This window comes from Pteropus vampyrus, unplaced genomic scaffold (genome assembly GCF_000151845.1).
Source record: "Pteropus vampyrus isolate Shadow unplaced genomic scaffold, Pvam_2.0 Scaffold84, whole genome shotgun sequence".
Lineage (NCBI taxonomy): Eukaryota > Metazoa > Chordata > Mammalia > Chiroptera > Pteropodidae > Pteropus > Pteropus vampyrus.
This window is the reverse complement of record NW_011888865.1, coordinates 2,657,673-2,682,372: the sequence shown is the minus strand read 5'-3', so window position 1 is coordinate 2,682,372 and position 24,700 is coordinate 2,657,673. Positions and strand designations below refer to the sequence as shown.

Here is a 24,700-nt window from a genome sequence, read left to right as displayed (position 1 = left end):
AAGACTGAAAAAAACAATATCCAAGGACTATGGGCAACTACAAGAGGTGTAACATATATGTAATGAGAATAGCAGAAGAAGAAAGGAACAGAAGAAATATTTGAAATGATGACTGAGAATTTCACCAAATTAATGTCAGACACTCAAACAATAGATTCAGCAAACTTAGCACTACACAGGATAAATACCAAAAAAAACTCAAAACAAAACAAAACAAAAACCAAAACAAACAAACAAACAAACAAACCAAAAAAACCCACCTAGGCATATTATTTTCAAACTAGAGAATATTAAAGATAAAAAATCATGATAAAAACCAAAGGGAAAAAATAATCTATAGAACTAGCCTCCTTTAATCATCAATAGTCCAGGAGAAATTATAAGAATGAGAGTATTTTCAATATTATTGTCTTTCAATACACATTTTTATTGTTTTATCCATTATTTTATCTTTTAATTTACATACAATAGAATTTACTCTTGATGATGTGCAATTCTAAGAGTTTTAAAAAATGCAGAGTTGTTTACCCACCAGTATCATGATAAAGAATAGCTCCATTTTGTCCTATATTCCCTCATTTTGTCCTTGCATTATCAACCCCTCCTCGATCTGCAATCTCTGACAACCACTGATCTGTTTTCCCATCCCTATTGTTTTGGCTTTTATAAACTGTCATATAACATAAGGGTTCGATGAGCTTTATGAATGTGTAAATGTATGTTGCACCAAATTTGCAAGTTTTCAGCCATTATTTCTTCAAATATTTTTTCTGCACAAATCTCTTTGTCTTCTCTTCTGAGACACTTATGACCCAAATGTCAGAACTTTGCTATCGTCCTTCAGGTTCTTGAGCTCTGGTTCATTTTTTTCAGTCTTTTCTCTTTATTGTTCAGATTGTACTTTTGAGCTCTGTTCACCTTCACTTTTCTTTCCTCTGTCTTCTCCTCTCTGCTATTGAAGTCACCTAATGAATTTTTAGTTGTTTTAATATTAATATTATTTTAATTTTCTGTCCAAAACAATTGAATTTGGTTCTTTTTATGTTTTTTCTTTGCTGAGAACTTCAGTTTTACCATTCATGTCAAAAGTGTTTGCACAAGATTATAATAACTGCACTGAGTATTTTTTATAATTCCAATACTGAAGTCATCTCAGGGTTGGTATCTGTTGATTACTGTTTTCCTTACAATTAGTTATAATTTCCCTGGTTCTCGGTATGTTAAATACTTTTAGAATGTACCCTAGCGACTTGTATTATGACACTCTTGTTCATCTTAAAGACTCTCAAGTCCTCTGGAAAACTGATTTGTTGTTGTTTTGTTGCTGTTTTTGTTGTTATTAGTGGTGGTGCTGCTGTAGGCAATCGACCCTGTTAGGTTCCAAACACAATTCCTGACTCCACTTTTTATGGATTGTGGTTTCAATATCATTTCCAGTTTCCCAAGTCTTTTCAGTGCTATTCTGTATATCCCCATATGTGCCACTTAAGGGCAGTGGTCTATACTATAGTTCAGTTCTCAAAGCCTTTATTATGCTTCCGAAAAGAAGTTTTACACATACTCAGCTCTCAGAGGTGAGTTTCAGACTTCACGCAAAGATTTAGGTCATTTCTTTCTCTACCTCCTACCTCTGCATGATTTTCCCCACACTCTGTGTCCCAGGCCCCTTTTCTTGATCCTCTGTGTGCACTGGTTTTTTTGACTTTCCACACCACTGTACATTTCCTGCAACGACATCTGCCTCAGGAATGGTGAGAAAGAAAAGAGGAAAAAATAATAGCTATTTTCCCCACACTCTTTGGACTACAGGAACCCCTTTTTCAGTTGATCTAGTCAAAGAGAAAGATTATCTTTCAGTGTTTTAAAAGGCTGCATAGCTGCCACTGCCACTGCTGCTGGAGGACAGCCTCCTGATTGGGCCTGCCTGCAGTCCTACCAGAAGAATAAAACCAAAATATAAAACACGAAAGAAAATGGTAATTGTCTACACAGTCTCCTTCACGTGGGGGCCCTCCTTTCCAGTTCTCTGACCCTAAACAGAGAAAAGGGGGGTTTCTCTTAGAGATTTTTCTGCCTGGATCCATTGTGCAGATCAAGAATAGGGGATACCCTGAAATCCAAGCTAGGAGATAAAGATGGTAGGTGAGAGGGAACAGGAAACTCACTTGTATCAGTGACATTCTTTTTCTTCCTTCTCCAACCTCCTGCTATTAGTTACTCTTTCGGGATCTCAGAGAGCTGCTTTATGTATTCTGTTCAGGGTTTTAGTTGTAATTAGTGTGAGAAATAGACAAACTGTGTTTCCTCCATCTTAGCAAAACCAGAACCATAAAATTTCCAGAAATAAATTCTAACATTTGTGGTCAACTGATTTTTGACAAAGGTAATTCAATAGGCAAAGAAGTTTTCTTTCTTTCCAAAAAATGCTGCTGGGACAATTGGATATGCATAAGCAAAATAAATAGATGAATTTTGCCTTACATTATATGCAAAAGTCAACTAAAAATGGAACAGATCTAACTGTAAAACTAAAAATTATAAAACTTCCAGAAGAAAACATAAAAGTAAATCTTTGTGACCCTAGACAGGGAAATATTTCTTGGAGGAGATGATACCAAAAGGAAGGAAGGAAGGAAGGAAGGAAGGAAGGAAGAGAGGGAGGGAGGGAGGGAGGGAGGGAGGGAGGAAGGAAGCAAGCACAAAAAATAATGAACTGAACTTCATCAAACTTTAGAACATTTTATTTCAAAAAATAATATTTAGAAAATTAAAAGACAGGCCACAGACTGGGGGCGGGGGGAGTATTTTCAAATCATATGTTTAATAAAAGATTTTTATCCAGAATTCTTCTTTTAAATTACTTTCTGCAACTCAGTAACAAGAAACAAACCCAACAACAAAAAAATGTCCAAAAGATTTCAATAGACATTTCATCAAGATATATAAATAACTAATAAGTACATGAAAAGATGCTCAACATCATTAGTTATTAGGGAAGTTCAAATAACAACCACAATGAGGTACCACTACATACCTCTAGAATGGATATAATCAAAAAGACCAATAATACCAAATGTTGGCAAAGATGTTGACAAACTGGACTCCTTGTCCACTGACACAGTGAATGTAAAATAGTACAGCCACTTTTTCTTAAGTTACTCATATGACCTTAGTAATTCCACTCTTAAGTATCAACCCAAGAGATATTAAAACATATCTCAACACGAAGACTTCTATGCAAATGCTCACAGAAGTATTATTCATAATAGCCAAAAACTAAAAACAATACAAATATTCATTAACTAGTTAATAGATAAATATATACCCATTGAATGGAATACTATTTAGTTATGGAAAAAAAACCTGATATGAATGAACCTCAAAAACATGTTAAATGAAAGAAGTCAGACTCAAAAGAGCACATAGTATATATTGCCATATATATAAACTTTTCAGAAAAAGCCAATCTACAGATTGTGTTATAATAAAGAATATATCTGGTCTTTGTTTCTAGTTCCTGGTATACAGCCTGGAAAATCCTTGGAATTTCCTAAGTGATAAGAGTGTCTGTTATGCTAATAGATGATTCATGGTGTTAGCTTTAGGATCAGAGCTGATCACCAGAAAGACTAATCATATCACTAAATGCAAATCCTCTGTTTTCTGATCTGCCATATCTTCTACTCAACCATCATAAACAACACTTGTCTCTACACAGCAAACTCACCTATTGAGTAGACAGTCAAGAGTCAACAAAGAAAAAAATACAAGCAAAATGGCAATACATATTCATATGTGTGTATAATATAAAATTTATTTGGTAATTCAAAAAGTTTAAATTACTTGCTGCTAAACTCACCCAGAAATGCAAAACGCTTTTAGTATGTTTTATACAAAGAAACATTTTCTATATATCTAAAGACTTTATTTTTAAATGGAGCCTGCATTTTCTAACACATTCAATCACATTTAGCTATATAACCAAGGTAAGCAAGTTGAAGTTCAGTGAGCAGTCAGTGGAAGGGAAGTAGTTGGGATTGGCCTTATCCATGTGGAAATAATTGCTTTCCTGGCCTAAAGCTCTTCCTATTAGGATCAAAACAAATTGATGTTATCTTAAGAACCCTTCTAATTTTTGAAAAATAAAACCTAAGTGTTCTGTAGTTAGCCAGATACTGTCAAGATATTGTTTATTTTGTTTAAGGACAAAATTATGGCACATTTATTTTTGTATTTAAATCAAAAGTTACTAGTATGAAGAAAATAAGGGCGTTTCAAAAAATAATTATCTCAGTATAGAAAAGCACATACAGAGTTGGTATAGACAAGACCACCAAGCTTAAACACTATGATCTGATATTTTTAAAACCTCAGTTTGGCCCTTGGCCTTCTTTGTCTGCACCAAAATTTTCCAAATAAACTCCGTTCACCAAGAATATGAAATAATCCCACGTATATAATATGATGAGCCATTTAAAGCAGATTTAGTGACAAAGATAAACTATTCAGCAAGAACAAAATACAAATTCTGAAGTTCAAATGTTTTATGATGCAATTCTGGCATGGATTCTAAATTTCTAATCACCTGCCAAAATATAACATATTTTAAGTCAGGGAATTGGAAAACTGGAAAAAAAAAAAAAAATCAAGACATTACTTAGACCAGTCTTCTGCTTCTGGTAGTTTAATATCTTTGCCATCCAAATTGATGGTCATTAAGAAACTTTTTTGAAATCAGCAAGATAGCAATCCCACAACTTCTTTGAAGACTCTTTTAATGTTTCATCACCTGAAGTAATGACCAGCAGCTCCAATTATTTCAAACTATCTGTTCTGCAATCAAAACTCATTTCTTCCCACTTTATTAGAGAGAGGTTTGTGACTTCCTTGTCTATACCTTTCTATTATTATAAAAGCTCTCTAAGCCTTAATCTTTCTTTCTAGATCTTTTTCCATACTTATTCTGTCCTCAGGATACTATCCACTTTCCATTTATATAGCTTGTTTTCAAGCTATGTTCTACCTGTTGCTTGGGAGGAAAAAACATTATAATAACTTTTCTAGGCTAAATTTTTATATATTTTATCAATAAACATACAATTTGGAAATCACTCAAAAAAAAAAAAAAACAAGAGACTTGAAAAAGTTATTTGGGAACATTCCAGAGTGGTAAGAATTCTTTTTTCTTTTTCTTTAGATGATATGGGTATATGAGAGGAAGCTAATCACATTAACAAAGAGTATATTTCAAAGGCAATGGACATGTGTAAAGTATCCTAACATTTTCTTTCTATTAAAACACAATACATAAATCAGAGGTCTTATTGCTGAAGAGATAATCCAGTTTTTCTTGACAAGATCAACTGAGCCTTCATCTGCATTTCTGGGAGGTCAGTGTCTCACCTTTCTCTGTGAAACTTGCCCAGCTAAGACTTGCAATTATCAAAAGAACTAAGTTTTCACTATGTAATGACTTTACTCTGTTTTTAATAGGATTCTTATGTTTGTTTGTACATGTCAGGTTTTCTACCATTGCTCCTCTCCCTGCTATATTTATCCTATACATAAAAACAAAATCATTATCAGCATAATTAAATAAAAAATAGTTATCATTTAGTATAGGCTAAATTCTAATAGTCTTTACTTTGTGCCAGACATTCTGCTAGCTGCATTATATATATTATCTAATTTATTTCCCACAAAGTAAGAAGTGAATGCTTTTATTCTATTTACAGAAAACACTGAATGGCAAGGTTCAAGTGGCAGGTTATGGGCTATAAAGTTTCCTGAGAGTAGGAACCAAATTAGTTTTATTTAGAGTTAAAACCTAGCACCTAGTATAGTGCCTGACACTCTGTTAATATTTAGGGAAGGAAAAAAAGGGAAGAGACACTAAATCTGATTCTAATTCCATGTGTCACATCTGCCTTTAAGATGCTCTCATTAAATATTTGCTCACTTGATTAGAATTTGCAAGCCACTAGTTAGTGGCATTCTACTAGCAACCAGGTCTCAGACTTCACTGTTTGAAATGCTAACACTGTGCTTATTAAAGATATATATTTCCTGAGGTGATATTAAAAGAGAAATAGTAATAATAACTGAGAAAAAATAGATGCCTCTTAAAATATATAAATGTAAAACAGTTTATTTTTAGCTTTCCTTATATAAAAATTCACATTAAAAAATATTTTTTAAGTATTCCATTAAATTAAATATAATTTTAATATAATTTCAACATTAGAAGTATATATTAATATCTGAATAATTAACTTTGTAAATTAGAGGGAATATCAAATATGTAAATTTCAGTCTCCAAATGTTCCTTAATTCATGAAAAAAATTGATGTGAAAAAATATATCATTGTATTATAAACTTCATAATTTTGAAATAATATAGCCCTAGTATTTATATGTACACGTATAAATCTATAAATCTATATATACATATAAATCTATAAAGATATTTATGGTTATATTTACCTTAATCTGAAAGTTGATTAAATCAAAATAATATTTGCCATATATAAGCACTTTCTAAATAAATCTATTACTTGTCCATCAGACATATACTTACCAAGATCATTATTATATGCTAGGCAGGTGCTAAACCTGAAGAAACAGAAATCCATAACAGAGAGCCTATCTCCACTGCAACAATCACACCAAATCTAAATAGTCTATATTACTTATTTAAAGCATGCTCCAGGAAGCAAAAAAGGTTTCCTTTCTAACAAAACATGCAGAATATCTAATACCACGCAGTAATATAAAACAAAAGTAGATATTGGGTCACATCCTATATCTATCTTTCTAAAACAGCAACAATCCATGCTACTGTGTTCTACTTTATATACAAAAATCTTTAAATAAACTTCAAATTTATTTGCTATTTCTTTGTGTGCTTTGTCTCACTCAAGCTGCACATTCCTTGAGTTCAAAAAAGACATTGGATTGAAAAATACTTCTCAAAAACGGTACTTTACAACCATAGCTAAACAGTAAAATCAGTGTATGTTTTAATAAATATTGATACTGGAGCCTGAAGCTAGACCAAATGAACAAATATTTTGGGGATGGAGCCCACAGACATACACTTTTACAGAGCTCCATGTGCAATTCTGATGCACAGTCAATGTTGAGAACTACATAGAAAGAAAGGGTATAGAAAGCTGCCAGAAGTAGAAAATGTTAAATCCATACATGACCTTAAAGATCGTCTAACCCAGCAGTCCCCAACCTTTTTGGCACCAGGGACCGGTGCTCCTATGAGAATCTAATCTTGATGATCTGAGGTGGAGCTAATAAGGAGGTGATGCTAGTGTTGGGGAGCAGCTGCAAATACAGATGAAGTTTCACTCACAGGCCTGCTGCTCACCTCCTGCTGTGCTGCTTGGTTCCTAACAGGCCACCGGACTGGTATTGGTCCATGGCCCCGGGGTTAGGGACCCTTGATCTTATCAACTTATTTTCTAAAGTATAAATCGAAGTTGTGAGAAGTTAAGTAAATTGTCCAAGACCACATAGCTAGTAAAGCCAGGAAGAAAACCCAGGTCTCTTGGCATGCAGACTAGTGCCCTTTCTGCCACACAAGACTGGCTACTCCACTTGGGAGGAAAATAAAGTATTAATTCTTGATTCTACCACAAGTTTAATCAAAATCATAAGTATTCAAATTATCAGGGAAATGTAATATTAAAAAAAAAACACTACCCTTTTTTAAACCTTAAATATTTCCCTTGGAAAGAATGGTGCTAAAAGAATCTAAAATGGAAAGTTGTTTTGATATATAAATGAGCTGAATAATAATAAAGTATCTGGAAAAAGTACTCGACAAATATTACTTCCTTTCAATACCTCCCCTCCTTTCCTTTTTGATCAAAATATATCACCATAACTCTCAACTATGCTCCCTTTTATATAGTTTCTCCTAATTGGCAACGCCTTGTGACCTCTTCTCCCTCAATTACATTCATAAAATTTTTAGGGCCCAGTTTAAGATGTGCCTCCTAAGAAATCTTCTTAAATAACCCTATTCTAATTACTTGTTTTTTCATTCATTACTTAAATTACTTGTACTTTTAAACCATATATTTGCTTACACTTTCTTTTGAAATTTTGTAATAGTAATAACTTCTAGTTGTTTTATACATTTTTATTTTCTTCCATAATTAGAACGTAAGTTATTAATATGCTAAGTTCCTGAAAGGTAAGGATATTGGTCTGTTTTGCTTACTGATGCATCACAGGCACCTAAAAACAATGCCAGAAAAATAGAAGGTGCTCGCTAAATACAATAAATGAAAATAGATATATCTGATATTTTAAAAATTCATAAAATTTAAAAAATTAATAGAGCTACAATAGACGAATCAACTTGCTGGCTACAGAAAGTCATTCTGCTTCTTCATTACACTCACTGATTCCTTACTATTACTATCAGAACTTACTATTACTATCAGATGGTATCAGCTGATAAACAAAAGGCAAAGGATTTAATTAAGACCTAGAGTTTGAAATCCTATCTTCCTGCTAATCTTTGTTCTCTTTCAAAACTTTAAAATTAAGAAGAATCTAATAAAAAAAACACCAATTTCTGGCTTACTTAGGTCTCAAGTTATGTAAAAGAACAGTAGATAATTTTTAAAATACATAATTTTAGGAAAGTAACTATCTTTTAACAAAAAGTACTTGTTTCACCTTATATATAAATACCTGGAAGCTGAAAACAGAATCATACCTTTCCTAAAAAAACTACACAAGAGTAATTTTTGAGACAAGCACATTCAATAACTATTTATTGACAGTTATAATTTTATAAGTTACCCCCCAAAATAAACATATTTAAAAAATTTCTACCTAGAAAACTTATCTGCTTTCTAGCTTATGTAATTTGATCAAGATACAAAAATCCAGCTAGCCCATATACAGAGCTGTACAAAGAACACATAAACATGGTTAGGTGGTCACAAAACAGAACTGTGAAGGGTCAGTATTTTTTTCTATTCATTTTAAGTCATACATTTCTTTACACATATGAAATGATAATAGTGATAATCAAAATGCATAAAAAATCAGGCTGAATATATAATCTGAGTCTTAGCTACTATGCTATATTTCAATTGTCAAACCTCAGGATAATTGAACAATTAGAAAACTCTAGTCTAAGTGAAGTACATTGAGGGAAGTTATATTGTATAATGGAATGAATGGGCTTTGCTGTTTGATCATAGGCAAAATGTTTATCTTCTCTGAGCCTCAGTTTACCTATAAGATAGGCATAATAATTTCTCCCTTGCAGAATTGTGTTGAGGATTTTAAAAGATAATATAAATTCTTTGCTTAAAGCTATCATTATAGCTTATAAAGTAAGTGTCCAATTCTTTCACAATCTTATTATTTTTAAAGAGAGGAACCATGTTTTCTGGTCTCAACATTTCTTAAAACACCCAAACAGAAATGTTCAATTAGATAGGCAAAATGTAGGCTTAGTGACAGAACACAGATAAGGTTAGACAAGCAAAGTTCAGTCTCATCATGCATCCATATAACAAATTTACCCAAAGACTGATATTTTTGTTATTTGGATATACCAGTCTTTATTTCCCCTACCTTTCATCACTGTCATGGGGTTACTTACTAAAATCTCTGTTTAACAGATATTTTTTACAGTAACGGGCTACAGTGATTTTTTAAATGCTCTAGGGCAAGTAAACTCTGCTACTCTCCTCTCTTACTATTTCAAAAATTTTCCAATATGATAAATATGGTGATTTCAGCTTCTGTTTTTAAAAAATCCACTAAATTGTTAACCTTTTAAGTTTATTTCCTACTCTTAAATGAATTCTCTATTATTGCCTTGTTCCTTAAATTTAGCACATTCCAAGTGGAATCTGGACTCTAGAGACTCAACCGAAACTAAGCATTTCTACTCTCTCCCAGATTTTTTTTCAAGTACTGATGTAATTATTTCCTCCACCAGAAAGTAAGCTCCTATAAAGGCAGGAACCATACTATATCATCTACTTACATAGACAATAACATAACATCTTTGTTTTGTTTTAATTCTCCATCTCCCAAAGTCAAATAATTAAATTAAAACTAATTCATGGCCTATTCTAACTCATTTACTGAATGCCACTGTATTTTTTTAAACTACTAAGTATTACCTTATATTATCAACTCTAAAATATCATAGACATAAGAAATCTCACAATTTAAGAGGTGTTAAACTGTGAAAATAGTAAATGTGATTATGAGGTGCCACTGATTAGAAGACTTTGTATTCTTAGAGATCTTAAAATGTAAGGAAAAAATGTGCATCTTATAGTTTCGTCTTTGTTTTAGAAACTGAAGGACAGAGAGTGCTTGAAAACTCTAACGTTAATATATCTGTTAACCAGTTTAGTCACCTGTAGCAATCTGGGGAAAAATGGATCAAAAGCAGGTACTTTACTTCCTCTCCATTAAATAAAATATGTACATATCCAACATGTGTTGACATGCTCAGATTACTTATAAAACTTTCTTGCATACACTTTGCCAACCTTCTTAGAAGATAAGCGTTCAAAAGTTCATTGCCCTCCCCATTTGGAAATACATAACGATTACTAAAATCCGAATTTCACTTTGACACATTCTAGGCTGATAAATACGTCTGACTTTATTAATGGGAACGTTTTCTTTTCTTAAAATGGCACCATATAATGCAGTTTGTTGAGAATACAAAGGGATTAATTAAGACTTTTTCATACCTAAAATATATATATTACAAAGTAATACCAAGTCATAAAATATATATATAGTACCCAGTCACTTTGGTATTACTTTGTAATATATAAATTTTATGTATGAAAAAGAGCATATGATCTTCAAATTATTGTACATTGTTGCCTAATAAGTAGCTATATCAAACAATAAATTTTATAAAGCAGAGTGGTAATCAGGCCAGTAGTAATTTTGGAATAAAATTTATTTAAGGGAGTAAAACTTTTTTTTTAAGAACTGGTAGGAACATTTACAAAAGTTAAAACTTAGAATCTATATCTTAATTGAGCCCCAACAACAAGAGCAGACTGCATCCCATTTCTCCCTCTCCCCCACTCTCCTTCATCTTTCCCCACCCCACATCGTTCTCTCTCTCTCTCTCTCTCTAGCATTCTCTCTCTCTAATAAATATTAATAGTTCAAATTATTTTATCTTAAGAAAGTATCACATCTGTAGAACATAAAATAGGAAAGAAAGAAAAAAGTATGAGATTATTTTCATTTAAAAATACATGTTTGCACAAGTTATTATTAAATAAAATGTCATTTCCTTTAAGAGTAAAAACAACTGGTAATCAAATATTAAAAGGCTCAGCAATTCATTTTCAACTCAAGATCTGGTTCCAACATGATTGAACTAAAATGGATTTTTAAGTCAGATTCACTCAATATTGTGAACATCAGGTATTTCTCAATCTGTTATATAAAGCATCATAAAATTCACATTTTATGTTTTAAAAATGGTATACTATGAATTAAGAACTAATAGTTATATCAAAATTCTCATCTTACTTCTCCATTTCTTAACGTTGTGATGGTTCCTCTTGCTACACCCATTCTAAATAGTGTTTCTGTCGCCTGTGAATTAAAAAAAAAGAGATATCATCTATAATGTGTATTCAACTGTATATCCCACCTCCAAAATGTAAAAAACATTTCAGCAACATCTAGAGAAGCATCAAGAAGGCATAAGAGCTACAAGCTCCAAATTCTACCAAAAATATAATTTCCAGAACTTTTTAATGCTATCAAGAGCTCAAACTAAATTGTTTCAAAAGTTACTTTGATTTCTAGTATTTGTCCAGATCTATCATTTCAAACTAGCATTTTTGATAAGTTTAAACCTTAGTCTAATTAACAAAGATCAAATAAAACTTCAGGCCTTGGACTCAATTCAGAAATTATCATTTGTTCTAATTTTTAGATTCCATTTGAATTCAGTTCAAGTCACTTGACTGTCACTGAAATACTGACAGAAGGTGAAGTAATTCAGTGATATAATATGTTAAATAACACCCCCAAAAAAGTAATTGCTTTCTATATACTAACAATGAATAATCCTAAAAAGAAATTAAGAATTCTATTTACAACAGCATCAAAAAAAAAAAAAAAACCCCCACAGGAATAAACAACCAAAGAAGCAAAAGACCTGTTCACTGAAAACTACAATACACTGCTGAAAAAGAGTAAAACACACATAAATAAATGGCAAGACATCCTGTGTTAATTAACTGGAAGACGATATTGCTAAGATGTCAACACTACCCCAAAAGATGTAAAGATTTAATGTGATTCCTATCAAAATATCAATGACTTTTTCCCGGAAATACAAAAATCCATCCTAAAATTCACATGGAACCCAAAAGACCTCAAAACGCCAAAATGATTTTGAACCAGAGGAACAATGTTGGAAGAGTCACACTTCCTAATTTCAAAACTTACTACAAAGCTACAGTAATCAAACAGTGTGGTACTGTCATTAAGACAGATATATAAGCCAATGAATAGGATAGAGAGTCCAAAAACACACACACACACACACACACACACACACACACACATATGGTTCAATTATATTCAATAAGGGTACCAAGCCCTTTCAATGGGAAAAGGGGGGCAGTCTTTTTAACAAATGGTGCCGGGAAAACTAGATATCCACAAGCAAAAGAGGAAAGTTGGATCTTTACCTGATACCATATACAAAAATTAACTCAAAAGGATGAAAGATCTAAATATAAGAGCTAAAACTATAAAACTCTTAGAAGAAAACATAAGGGAAAGACTTTATGATTCAGTGTCTGGTGAGGATGTGCTTTCTGGTTCCTAGATGGCTATCTTCTTGTATCCTCCCTCACATGGCAGAGAATAAAGAGCAGCAAGCTTTCTCTGGACTCCTATAAGAGCACTAAATCCCATTCTAATTCTAATTACCTCCCAAAGGCCTCGCTCCAATAGCATCACATTGGGGTAAGGTTTTGAAATGAATTTAAGAGGAACAAATAAAAGAGAACTTTAAATTTAAAAACTGAATGCACATCTAAAGAAATCTAAAGAGCAGGAGAGATGGAAAACTGGAGGAAACTGATATATGCGTATAAAATCAGTGTAATCAGTGAGATATAAATAGCACGGTACATGTTAATTTAGATATAAGAAAGTAAATAACACAAGAAATAAAAAGAGTTGCAAGTAGTTGCCTCTGGGTTGTGGAAAACAGGCACTGGAAAAGGTGAAGAAAAGCACTACTCTTTTTCTACTAGCTTTGCTGCATACTATTTGACTATTTAAACTACACGTTAAGTTCTTGATCAAAACTTTTTTAACTGTTAAAGGAATAAGTAATCAATAGTGTCTAATTTTGCAAAGAGTGATGTGTATAATAATATAGTTTAGAGCTGAATAAGAGGATATAAAGTCAAACAGTGTAAGTAAACTCTCAAAAAGTTTTACAATGAAAGTAAGGAATGAGATGGAATTGTTGCTAGAAAGAGTAGAGTTCAGAGACAATTGATAACAAGACATTTTTAGGATAGAAGAGATTTAAACAAGTTTTTAATGGCTAAGTAGAAGTTTTCAGTAAAGTGGCCAAAGTTATAGACACGAGAAGGAAAATGGATACTGACTGAGGGAGATTCCTGTAAAAGATAGGAACATGAGCTATGTTAGCTATGTTAAAAGGGAGAAGGGGCAAATATAAGTAAATGCTCTCCTTGTCCCTCTCCCTCTCTCTACTCCTCCTTCTCCTCTTATCCTTCTCTTTTCTCCCTCTCCCTCTCTGAATTAGGAGAGAAGATAATCTTCTGAGAATGACAAAGATATAATTTAAGGAGAGGGTGAGAGTAAGTAATACATGTAAAAGCAAAACATAAGAGAATGGAATACAGAATTGCTAAGCAATACTAAAAGGCCAGCTAAGGTTGAAAATCATAAACCTTTGTTATTGCGAATCCATATAGTTACAGGATCAGAAAGCTAGAGATATTCGTGGTTTAGAAATTGTCAAGGAAAAATGAGAGAAGATATGAATTAAAAGTAATGACTTTTAATTCAACTTTATTGGTAAAGTACATCATGTAACATAAATTTTTTCTAACATTTTTAAAGGAGAGATACCAATCTTTACAACATTCTTACACACACACACACAGGTGGTGGGAAACTAATGTCTAAATGACAAGTTAGAAAATTAAAAAAAAAAAACTTTTAGGGAAAACATTGCTAAATTTTGTGACTGCAGCACAATATGAATATAATTCCAATCCATAATTTACTCAGAAAGAGTTAAAGCAGACCCTTACTGGGAATGGGAGTGGTTATTCACATACCTAAACAAAAATCAAATTATAAATGAATGACTTTGCTATGATGGATTTTTACTAAGGCATGTAAAACTACGTGTTGAAAGAACTAGCTACAGAAATTTTTATTAAAGGAAAAAGATTTCTCACCAATGATGTACTTTTTTTTCTATTCTTAATGATATATTAAATTTCATCTTCCATCTTCCTGTTTCTTTTTAAACCTTTTTTGATCTAGTGATGTGATTGTTAACAATACTAAGTCAGGTTAGTTGCAGTATATATTTGAGGGGCAAAAGGGTAAAAGCAGAGGCAGCAGCACTTGGAATAAAGTATGCAACAACTAAACCAGATCTTACTTTTTTTGTGTCTCAAAATCCCAGTTTGAAAATCTAATTCTTTTCCTGCACTCTCTTCAGTAGAAGAATACTAAATTCAATCTTTAGTTTCCAACTAAATTGATTTATTTCATCAGCTATTCCCATCAAGATGTTTAAGGATGTCTCATTCTAATAGCACTCGGTCAATTCAACTCAAATTCCTTTGATTCTATAGGGAAGCACTGAAGTGTACAACATTCTTTTGACCTCTACTACAGGGAATGCTTTTAATTTACTTGTACCCAAACAACGACTAACAAGTGTCAAAACAATGAGATACAGGGCTAATTCTCAGCATTTGTCAATTTACCACCAGCAAATTCTCAATTGAAATTTCTCTCTCCTTGAGTTTTGGTAACAATTAAAAATGATTAATACTAAAAACATTCACTAAACATTTTCTGTCAGTGGCAGGACGGTGGGGGAAGAGGGGACACCTACAGGTTTTTGTTTAAAAACAAAGTTCTCAAAAGAGGCTGTTTTAAAAAGAATGTTATATAAAAGAGACAGGAGACATGAAATCTAGCTATAACAAATGCAAAGTTCTGGACTGGATCCTTGTGTTTGTGTATGTGTGTGAATCAAAAAAAGATCCAGAATTAAATATTACAAGTTAATAACAGTAGTAATCTCTGGGTGTTTTTCGTTTTATTTTCTAATGTTCTACCATTCACATGCACTGTGTGGTAATAATAAAAATAAAAAGTAAAAAATAAAAGTAATAATTTTTGTTATACTGAAAGGTAAAACAGATTTAAAACAGAATTTTCTAACAATGTAAAATGTTATAATACAAGCAGTACTATACTGAGTAGCTCACTGAAAATAATCCAAATTCAAGAGACTCATATTCTTATAGTCTAATGCTTTTTAAATCATTAAACCAACACAAAATAAGTAAAATTAACAAGAAATGTATACTTAATATACTTTTACTTTGAAAAGCAGTATGATTATAACAACTTTAAAGCATATTATAGAAAGACAAGCAGTTTATAAATATAAATACAAAAGTTGTATGTATTTAGCATATACTGTTTCCAATTAGTCAAGTAATAGATTTCTAGTTATCTTATTTCCACTATTACAATTTTAGTCAGGTTATTTAAACTCTCTAAGCTCTGATCTCCTCTTAAAAAGGTGACAGCTAATAACCTAATTGTGGTAGTGAACAAAGGTGTTAAAATGTGTGAAAACCTCTGTAAAAGAGCTAGATAAATGTAAAATAATGAATCCAAAGTTTAGTTTAGGGCAGCACTTCTTGAGATGAAAAAATGTTTGAGAAATATTAATTTTGATTTTTCAAATATAAAAATAAGGAATGGACTAATGAAAGACCAAAAATGAATGAGCCTTAATCATAGTTGCGAATATGAAAAACAAAGATCTATGTCAAAGAGTCACAGCACTTTACCACTGTTCTATAACTCTCTTCTGGTTCACTGGCTAAACAGTAAGGTCCTGGAGGGAATGAGTTGCATCTTTTCTTCGTGTATTCCCAGACCTTGCACAATGTATAACAATATAGCATAAAGATTAAGAAAACGGGTTTTAGAAACAGACTACTAAATCCGAATTCTAGCTTTGCCATTTGTAAGATGTGTGATCTCAGCCAAGCAACTTCACTTCTTTGGGTTCAGCTTCATCATTAGCAAAATAAGCATAACAGTATATAACTTAAGGGAAACTGTAAGTACTAAAAAAAAAAAATGATAATTTTATTACTATTGTCATCTCAAAGAAAATGCAGAATTCCAATTCTACTTTAAAATTAGTCAACAGATTACAATTAAAAATGTAATTTAAATTGTATCAGGTGGCAATTAAAATATACAACATAAAAGTTAACTACAATTAGCACATTGTGCTATAAGGCCATTTAGTTATACTAAAATTCTTGACAAGTCAATCAGAAAAATTAAAAACTTACATTATTTCAAGATTAATTTAACAAAAGTCTTCAGAAATCATTGCAAAATTCATTCCCCAGCTATTTATCCTGGCCATAGCAGAAAAATTTAAATATTGAGGCTTTTAAGCACCAGCTGTTTTCCTTCCTTATGATGATAAAAATACAAAATAAAAACTAGGAAAACTGAGCATTAGCTATCTGCTTCTCACAAAAGAATCAGTGCATAATCCAAATCTAATAATATGCCTTCAAAATACACAAATGCATTAGCATAGCAACCAAGACCTTTGTGATATCTCCAAGTCATTATCACTCTCTTTTCTCTAAACAGCTGCCTGTAGCCCAACCCCTTTCTAACTCACTAATTTAAATTCATAACTTCGGGGTCCATGAACTGCAGCAGCTGAAGCACAGGGAGCAAACCTCTGAGAGAAAACTCTTTCTAGCCAGAAAACAGAAAAGGGGACCAAGTAGGCCAGAGCGTATATAGGGAATTAATCCTCGGTTGTTGGGAAGGCTTTATTTTTTTCTCTCTTGACTCTGCCCCAAGAACAGGCCCCAGTTATAAAATGAAGCAGCAGCAGTGCAGGTAGGTAGTTAAAACTGAGGGAAAAAATTCTGTTATTTCTGGCCAAAGATATATGGAAAGGAGACCTCGGTAGCCCAAAGAAGAAAGGAAGAATCCCCATGATTTTTTTCAGTCTCTCTTCTTTAGCCGTTTTGTCCCAATGGCAGGCTCTATCCAGTGTCTACAATTACGACAGCAGTAAAGGCAACTAAAACTCCAAGGGAAATTCAATCTTTCAGGCCAGAGGACCAGGAAAATGATGCCCAGTGAAGCAGAAAATGAAGGTGTAACTCCAAGAAAAGATGAGCTAGAAAAGGAGATACCCTAACCAAATCTGAGTTTGAACTGGCCCAAGTACAGGGCTTACCTCTAATCAGCATGGACGCAGAACAGACCCCAGCAGCAAAGCAAAGGTATTTAGAGCAAAACTACAGGTAAAACTACCATTCAATCCTAAAATGGCCCATGAGTGGCACACAGATGGGATAGACCCAAAGTAGCACAGGGAAGGTACTGACCACAGAACTGACACTGCAACTACTGCCCTCTGAAGATGAGATGGATATTACAGCCTGAATCTAACAGAGTGACTGCTTACTACTACTACTCTTGGAAAAAATATCAACACACTCCAGAGGATTTTATCAGGATCCAAAGTCTCATAACATGATATTCAAAACATCTAGGATCATTCCAAAATTATTCTGCCTGCAAAGAACAAAAAAATCGTGACCACTTCTCAAAGCAAAGACTTTCAGACGTTAAAATTACCAGACAAAACCTGTATAGCGGTTATTATAACTGTGTTCCAAGATAAAGTTAAACACTACCGTTAATGAAAAGAGTTCTCAGCAGAGAAATAAAAAATATAAAAAAATGTAAATTTTGGAACTGAAAATACAATATCCAATATAAGAAATTCAATGGATGGGGGCTCAACATCGAAATAGTGATAAAAGAAGCAAGAATCAGTGAACTTGAAGGCAAGTCAATAGAAACAATCAATTCTACAGAACAGATAGAAAAAAGGTTGAAAAAAAAAAGTGAACAGAGCCCCACAGACTTGTGTGGGAAAACAGCAAATGATCTAGCATTTGTATTACCAGATATCTAGAAAGAGTGGAAAAAAGATTGATATTGAGAAAATATTTGAAGAAATAATGAATGAAGACTTCCGAAATCTGGTAAAAGACATATATTTTACAGATTCAAGAAGTTCAGTTAAGCTCAAGTAAGATATGCTAAAAGAAAACCATGCCTAGATACATCAAGAACAAAATGCTAACCAAGTATAAAGAAAAAAATACTGAAAGTAGCCGAAAAAATAAATAAATATTATATATAGTATAACAACTATTAGAATGATTATGGATTTACCATCAGAAATTACGGAAATGAGGAGAACATCTTTTAAAGTTTTGAAGCAAAAAAATTATAAACTCAGAATTCTATATCCAACAAAAATATCTTTCAGGAATGAAGGCAAAATAAAGACATTCTCATGTGAAAGAGAATAAGAGAATCTATCACCAGCAGCAGAACTGCTCTAAAGGAAATGATAAAGACACTTCTATAGACTTAAAAGAAATAATCCTAAAGGGAAATATGAAACTTCAGGAATGAAAGAAAAGTAAAAGAAATGGTAAAGATTTGAGTAAATGAACAAGATTTTATCTTTAAAATATGTGTGATTAGACAATTATAACATTGTCTAATGAAGTTTTCAATGTATGTAGATACAATATATAAGAACTATAAGAGATTAAAGAGGTCTATATGGTTATAACCCTTTTACATTTCACTAGAAGTGGTAAAATATTAATTGTAAGTAGACTGTGAAAGATTAAGAATGTATATTATAATCACTAAAGGAACTGCTAAAAAATAATGCATACAGATACAGCTAAAAAGCTTGCAGATAAATTTAAATGGGACGGCAAAAAAAAAATCATAATCCAAGAAAGCAAGAAAAGAGGAACAAAGAAGCAAAAAAGATGACAAACAGAAAACAAATAAGGTAGTAAACCTATTTCAAACAATATAAATAATTACATTAAATATAAATGATCTAAACCAACTGTCAGCATACTTTACGGCAAGGGGTCAAATTAAATACTTTAGGCTTTTCAAGCTATACAGTGTCTGTTACAACTACTCAACTTTGCCAATGTAGCATGAAAGCAACCATAGACAATACATCAATGAATGGACACAACTCCAATAAAACTTTACTTACAAAAACAGACAGCAAGCTGTTTGCCGATTCCTGATATAAACATATCAATTAAAAGCCAAAGACTGTTACATTATATTAAAAAACATAACTTCAGTATTGAATTCCAAATCCCTCTATTGAGCCTTCATTGTCCCTTCAAAATAAAGAATAAATGTCTCTCCTAAATGTAAATATTTCTACAATAGTATACATTATAAGTGTACTTTTTTCTATACCACATTTATTTTTTGAAACAGAGAAAAGGTTTTATTTGCATTCATATTCCAGTGATCTCAATAAATACTTTGCCTACTAGATGACATGGGCATATGTTTCTTCAGTAGGCTAGTCATTCAAAGTGAAAATTAAATTAAAAGGGAAAAAAAAATCATATAAACTCTCCAAAAAAGACCCTTGAAATAATATTTATTAAAATGCATTTAAATTTTTTTGCTTTCTAATAACATACCTTTTCCTCATAGCAAAGAAGATATGTAGTACATTGTATAGTGGATAAGCACATTAGGGATCTACTTTGTAGAAAAAATAAAGTCCCACTGTCTTCAACATACATTTATAATCTAGTATAAAACTCAAAAATACATAATAAATTTAATGCATCTCCATCTATGTTATGCTTACACATTAGTTTTCAAACTACAACAATATCATGAATTATAGACATTACAGGACACCTGGTAGAATGTGTGACTTAAAGATAGTTTTTTGGAGAGATAAAATACTAGGGTTAGATAGACTGAATTCCATTGTTTATTTCAAACTAGAAGTTGAAGGTAACACTTTCCTTATTACAAAAGAAAAATTGACACTTGGATTAATCCCACATGCTAAGAAATAGCAGTTTACTCTGCCAAACGTTCATCATAAAAGGAATGAATTTCTTTAGACCAGACATCATCAAAATATGGCCTGTAGGCCAAATCCTGGCATTATTTAGAGATTGAGAATCTGATTATAAAATTTATATAGAAATGCAGACACATACATACACACACGATAGCCAAAACAGTTAAAAAAGAACAATGTTGGTAGACCTATCCTACGTAATTTGAAGACTATAAGCCTTCAGCAATCAATATACTGTGATATTAGCATAAAGTAACAATCCAGAAATAGAACCACACTGTATGTTCAACTGATTTTCTACAAAAGTACCAAGATACTGCAGAAAGAATAGTCTCTTCAACTAATGAAGCTGAAACAACTGAAATTTCAAACAGAAACATATAAACCTCAACCTATCTCTACTCCTTACAGAAAAACTAACTCAAAATGGAACTCAGAATTAAATGTTGGAGCTCAAACCACAAAACTGCTAGAAGAAAACACTAGAAATACTTTATAATATTTATTTAGGCAAAGATATTTTATATAGGGGGAAAACGAAACAAAACACTTAAGAAAAAACTATAGCAGACTGAACTGTCCAAAGATGGCCACACCAGTATATATCCTATCGCACATGTCCTTCTTAAAATGTAACACTGACTCTCCTTCAAATGTCATATGTTCCCTCCTCTTGAACCTGGGACATTTGAAACAGCCTTTGTAACTATAACTTAAAACCTAATGAGGCTGAAGTTATGCTTATTTTAAGGCTAAATATAAAAGGCAAAATAGCTTCTGTCTGCTTTTCTCACTTTCTATAGATTGTGCCTTTGGAACCCTGAGCCATCACGTAGTAAGTCCAACTATCTTGAAGCCAACATGCTAGAGAAATTACATAGAAATAGAGAGAGGTGCCCCAGCTATTCCAACATATATCTATTCAAGAACTCCAAACCCAGATGCCATTCATTTGAGTGAGTCTTCAAATGATTCTAGCCCTTAGTTTCTAAGCTGTACCAGCCAATGTCAAGTAAAGCAATCATGGTCTATTTTGGGCAAGCCCTTCCCAGACTGCAGATTCATGCAAAGTAAATACTATTGATAATTTTAGCCACCAATTTGAGTGTTTTCTTATGCAGCATCAGGTAACTATATATATAGATAAAATGTGCTTCATCAAAATTAAAAGGCTTTTGCTCTTTGAAAGACTCAACTGAGAAAATGCAAAAGCAAACCAGACTCACAGACAATATCTGCAAATATCTAACAAAGCATTTGCAATCAGAATATGTTAATAACTCTTACAACTCAAAAATAAGACATACAACTAAAAAATGAGCAAAAGATTTCAACAGACATTTCACCAAAAAGAAAAATATACACATATACATATATATACATATGATATATACATATATACACACACTTATACACATATATAAATGGGAAAAAGTCAATGAAAAAATGTTCAACATCATTAATCTTTAGGGAAATGCAAATTTAAACCATAATGAGATACCATTACGCATGTACTAGAATGGCTAAAAAAAAAAAAAAATGACAATACCAAGTGAAAATGGGGATATAGAACTACTGGAACTCTCATATTTCTAGTGGGAATATAAAATGGTAAAGTCACTGTGGATAAGAGTTGGGCAGTTTCTTACAAAGTTAAACATACACTTACCATAAGACAGAGCAATTCTATCCCTAGGTATCTATCCAAAAGAAATGAAAACATATGTTCATTTATATAAATTGTAAAAAAGCCAAAATTATAGTGACAGACAGTAGATGAGTGATTGGGGCCTGTAATATGGGGGCAGAGAACTAACTGCAAAGGAGGAAGAGAGCCTATTTTAGGGAAGAGAGAAATATTCTGTATCTTGATTGTGGTTACAGTCACATGACTATAAACAACTGTCAAAACTTATCAAACTGTACTTAAAACAGGTGATATTCATTAATTATAAATAAAGCTGTTTTTAAAAAAGAATGTACACCTGTCCCCCTCCCCCAAAGTAGTTCTCAACTAATTGGTAATTTAATTCCCACCAATCACTAGGGCAAAACCTGGGTACTACTCTAATGAAAATTTTTTTAGAAAAGACATTCATATTTAATTTCATCTTAAATTCATATTAACTGAAGGCAGAAGTAGAGGTTGACCAAAGCAGAAGAAAATTAGCAGTAATACTAAAGCTAATAATAAATGCAAGAGATAATCTAGGACAAATAGACAAATAGAGTCTGTATGTCATACTCATACAAAGACTTAGGGATCCAGGAAGAGTAAACTGTGATGAAAACTCTGCATTCCATACAAAATTCTACAGATATCACCATTTAAAAACTACTGCTCTCATATACACTTAACTTGATAATTAAGAAAAATAAGTACTATATATAAAAACTGACCAATTGTCTTGTACATAGTTCTTGTACCTGTGTTTCCATCCACCCATATGTCCAATCAGAAATCAGAGTCATCTTTCCTCTCAACAACATATAATACTTACTATAAGTAATACTTATTAAAGTATTATTATTATACTTATTATAGTAATTACTTATTCATCTAAAATTCTCACTAGATTATAGGTTATATTTCACTCACCATCATACTCCTAGCACTTAACACCTGAAAAACAATAAATGTTGATTGAATGTAAGAATTAAGAGCTAATGAATAAGTAGTTATTTGGAATATGTCAACTAAGCACTTATTTATTGGTAGTTTTGGGATATATGCTTTTCCAAGGTGTGAACAAATATGTCCCAAATGTATTATAACATTTACTTTCTAACGCTGAAAGTATAATTCATGTTAATGAAATCAACTTGATTTTTTTAAGCATCATAAACGTCGAAATGTTTTCATTAAGTACACAGGAAAATACATTATATATGGAAACAATGGACCTTAGAGTGGTTTTAAGGCTATGAAGAATGTTAATTCTGTTTACAGATGTGGGTTGGTAAGTTATCAAGCAGTTTAAACAATAAGCAGATGGCTTATTTCCAAATTGAAGGCAGTCATCTGGCTCTAAGGAAGAGTACTTTTGTAAATATATGTTCTGTGATGTTCTATCCAATGTGACAGGATGAAATAACTGTGTTATGTTCTGCTTTTCCTCCTTGAATGTAAAAACTTAAGAAAAGCATAGAGTTTTTTTCCAACAGTCCTTCTTGGACTTAAACTCAAAATAAAGTAAGAAAGAATAATGACAAACAAAAACACAAATGTTGAAATTTAGAGTTATGCTTCCATTCTGTTTCAAAATAACAGTTGAATTGAGTCACTCTACCTTTCAGCTAAGTTTTCTCAACCATTAAGTGGTAAAAATATCAAATATAATAATTGAGAGTCTGTTTAACTTCAAATTCAAAAGATGAACAAACAATTATACCTAAATTTAACCTTTTATTTAATTAGTATATAAAATAGTCTAACAAAATGCTGATTTTGTTTAGGTAATCCACCTTCTTTTATCAGCTTATCTAAATAATGTTAATCTCATTCCTCTTGCCAGTAATTTTTTTTTTAGATATCGGATTATGATAACAGAAATAAAGGAAGCCATTTCATAACAATAAAAGGGTTAATTCATCAAGAGGACATAACAAGCTTAAATGTTCATGAATCTAAAAACAGAGATTCAAATCACATGAGTCAAAAATTGATACTACATGGATAAATAAGAGAGATCCACAGCTATAGTCAGAGACTTCAAAATCTCTCTACAATAACTGATGGAAAAGTACAGAGAAAATCAATAAAGACATAAGCCTGGAAGAACACTATCAATCAACTTAACCTAACTGATGTTTATAGAGCACTACATTAAACAAAAGCAGAATAAACATTGTTTCCAGATGTATATAAAACATTGCTCAAGAGAGACTATAATCTGGAAAAAAAAGAGAGAGAGAGAGAGAGAGAAGGCACAAATTACCATTATGAGGAATGAGGTAATATCACTAAAAATTCTTCAGAAAATAAAAGGATAACCAGGGAATATATGAAAAATTTGATGCCAATTAATTTGACAACTTAAATGAAATGAACAAATTTTTTGGAAGACACAAACTATCAAAGCTTACACAAAAAGAAATATAACAGGTGGTGAGCACACAATGGAGAACACAGATGTCATATTATAAAGTTGTACACCTGAAATTTATATAATGTTATTAATCAATATTACCCCAATAAGTTGAATTTAAAAATTAAAGAAAAGGAACAGAAGAGAAAAGAAAGAAAGACAGACAGACAGACTAAATAGCCCTATGTCAATTAAAAAAAAATAGAAATATTAGTTAAGCATCTTTCCACAAAGAAAATTCCCAGTCCAGATGGCTTCACTGGTGAATTCTTACAAACATTTAAGGAAGAAATAATTCTAATTCTAAACATACTCTTCAAGAAAT

At 32.0% G+C, this 24,700-nt stretch overlaps 1 protein-coding gene across 4 annotated transcripts in view; it reads right to left on the bottom strand.

Annotated features, from left to right (window-relative positions):
- TMEM135 (transmembrane protein 135) overlaps positions 1-24,700 on the bottom strand; it is a 247,629-nt gene that overhangs the window by 120,971 nt on the left and 101,958 nt on the right. For 3 of the 4 annotated variants that reach the window (XM_023532485.1, XM_011363274.2, XM_011363273.2), the window contains one exon: positions 11,560-11,625. The exons of the other annotated variant lie outside the window; for it this stretch is intronic. In XM_023532485.1, coding sequence (XP_023388253.1) covers positions 11,560-11,625 — 66 coding nt within the window. The remainder of the gene's footprint in view (positions 1-11,559; positions 11,626-24,700) is intronic. 4 annotated transcript variants of the gene reach the window in all.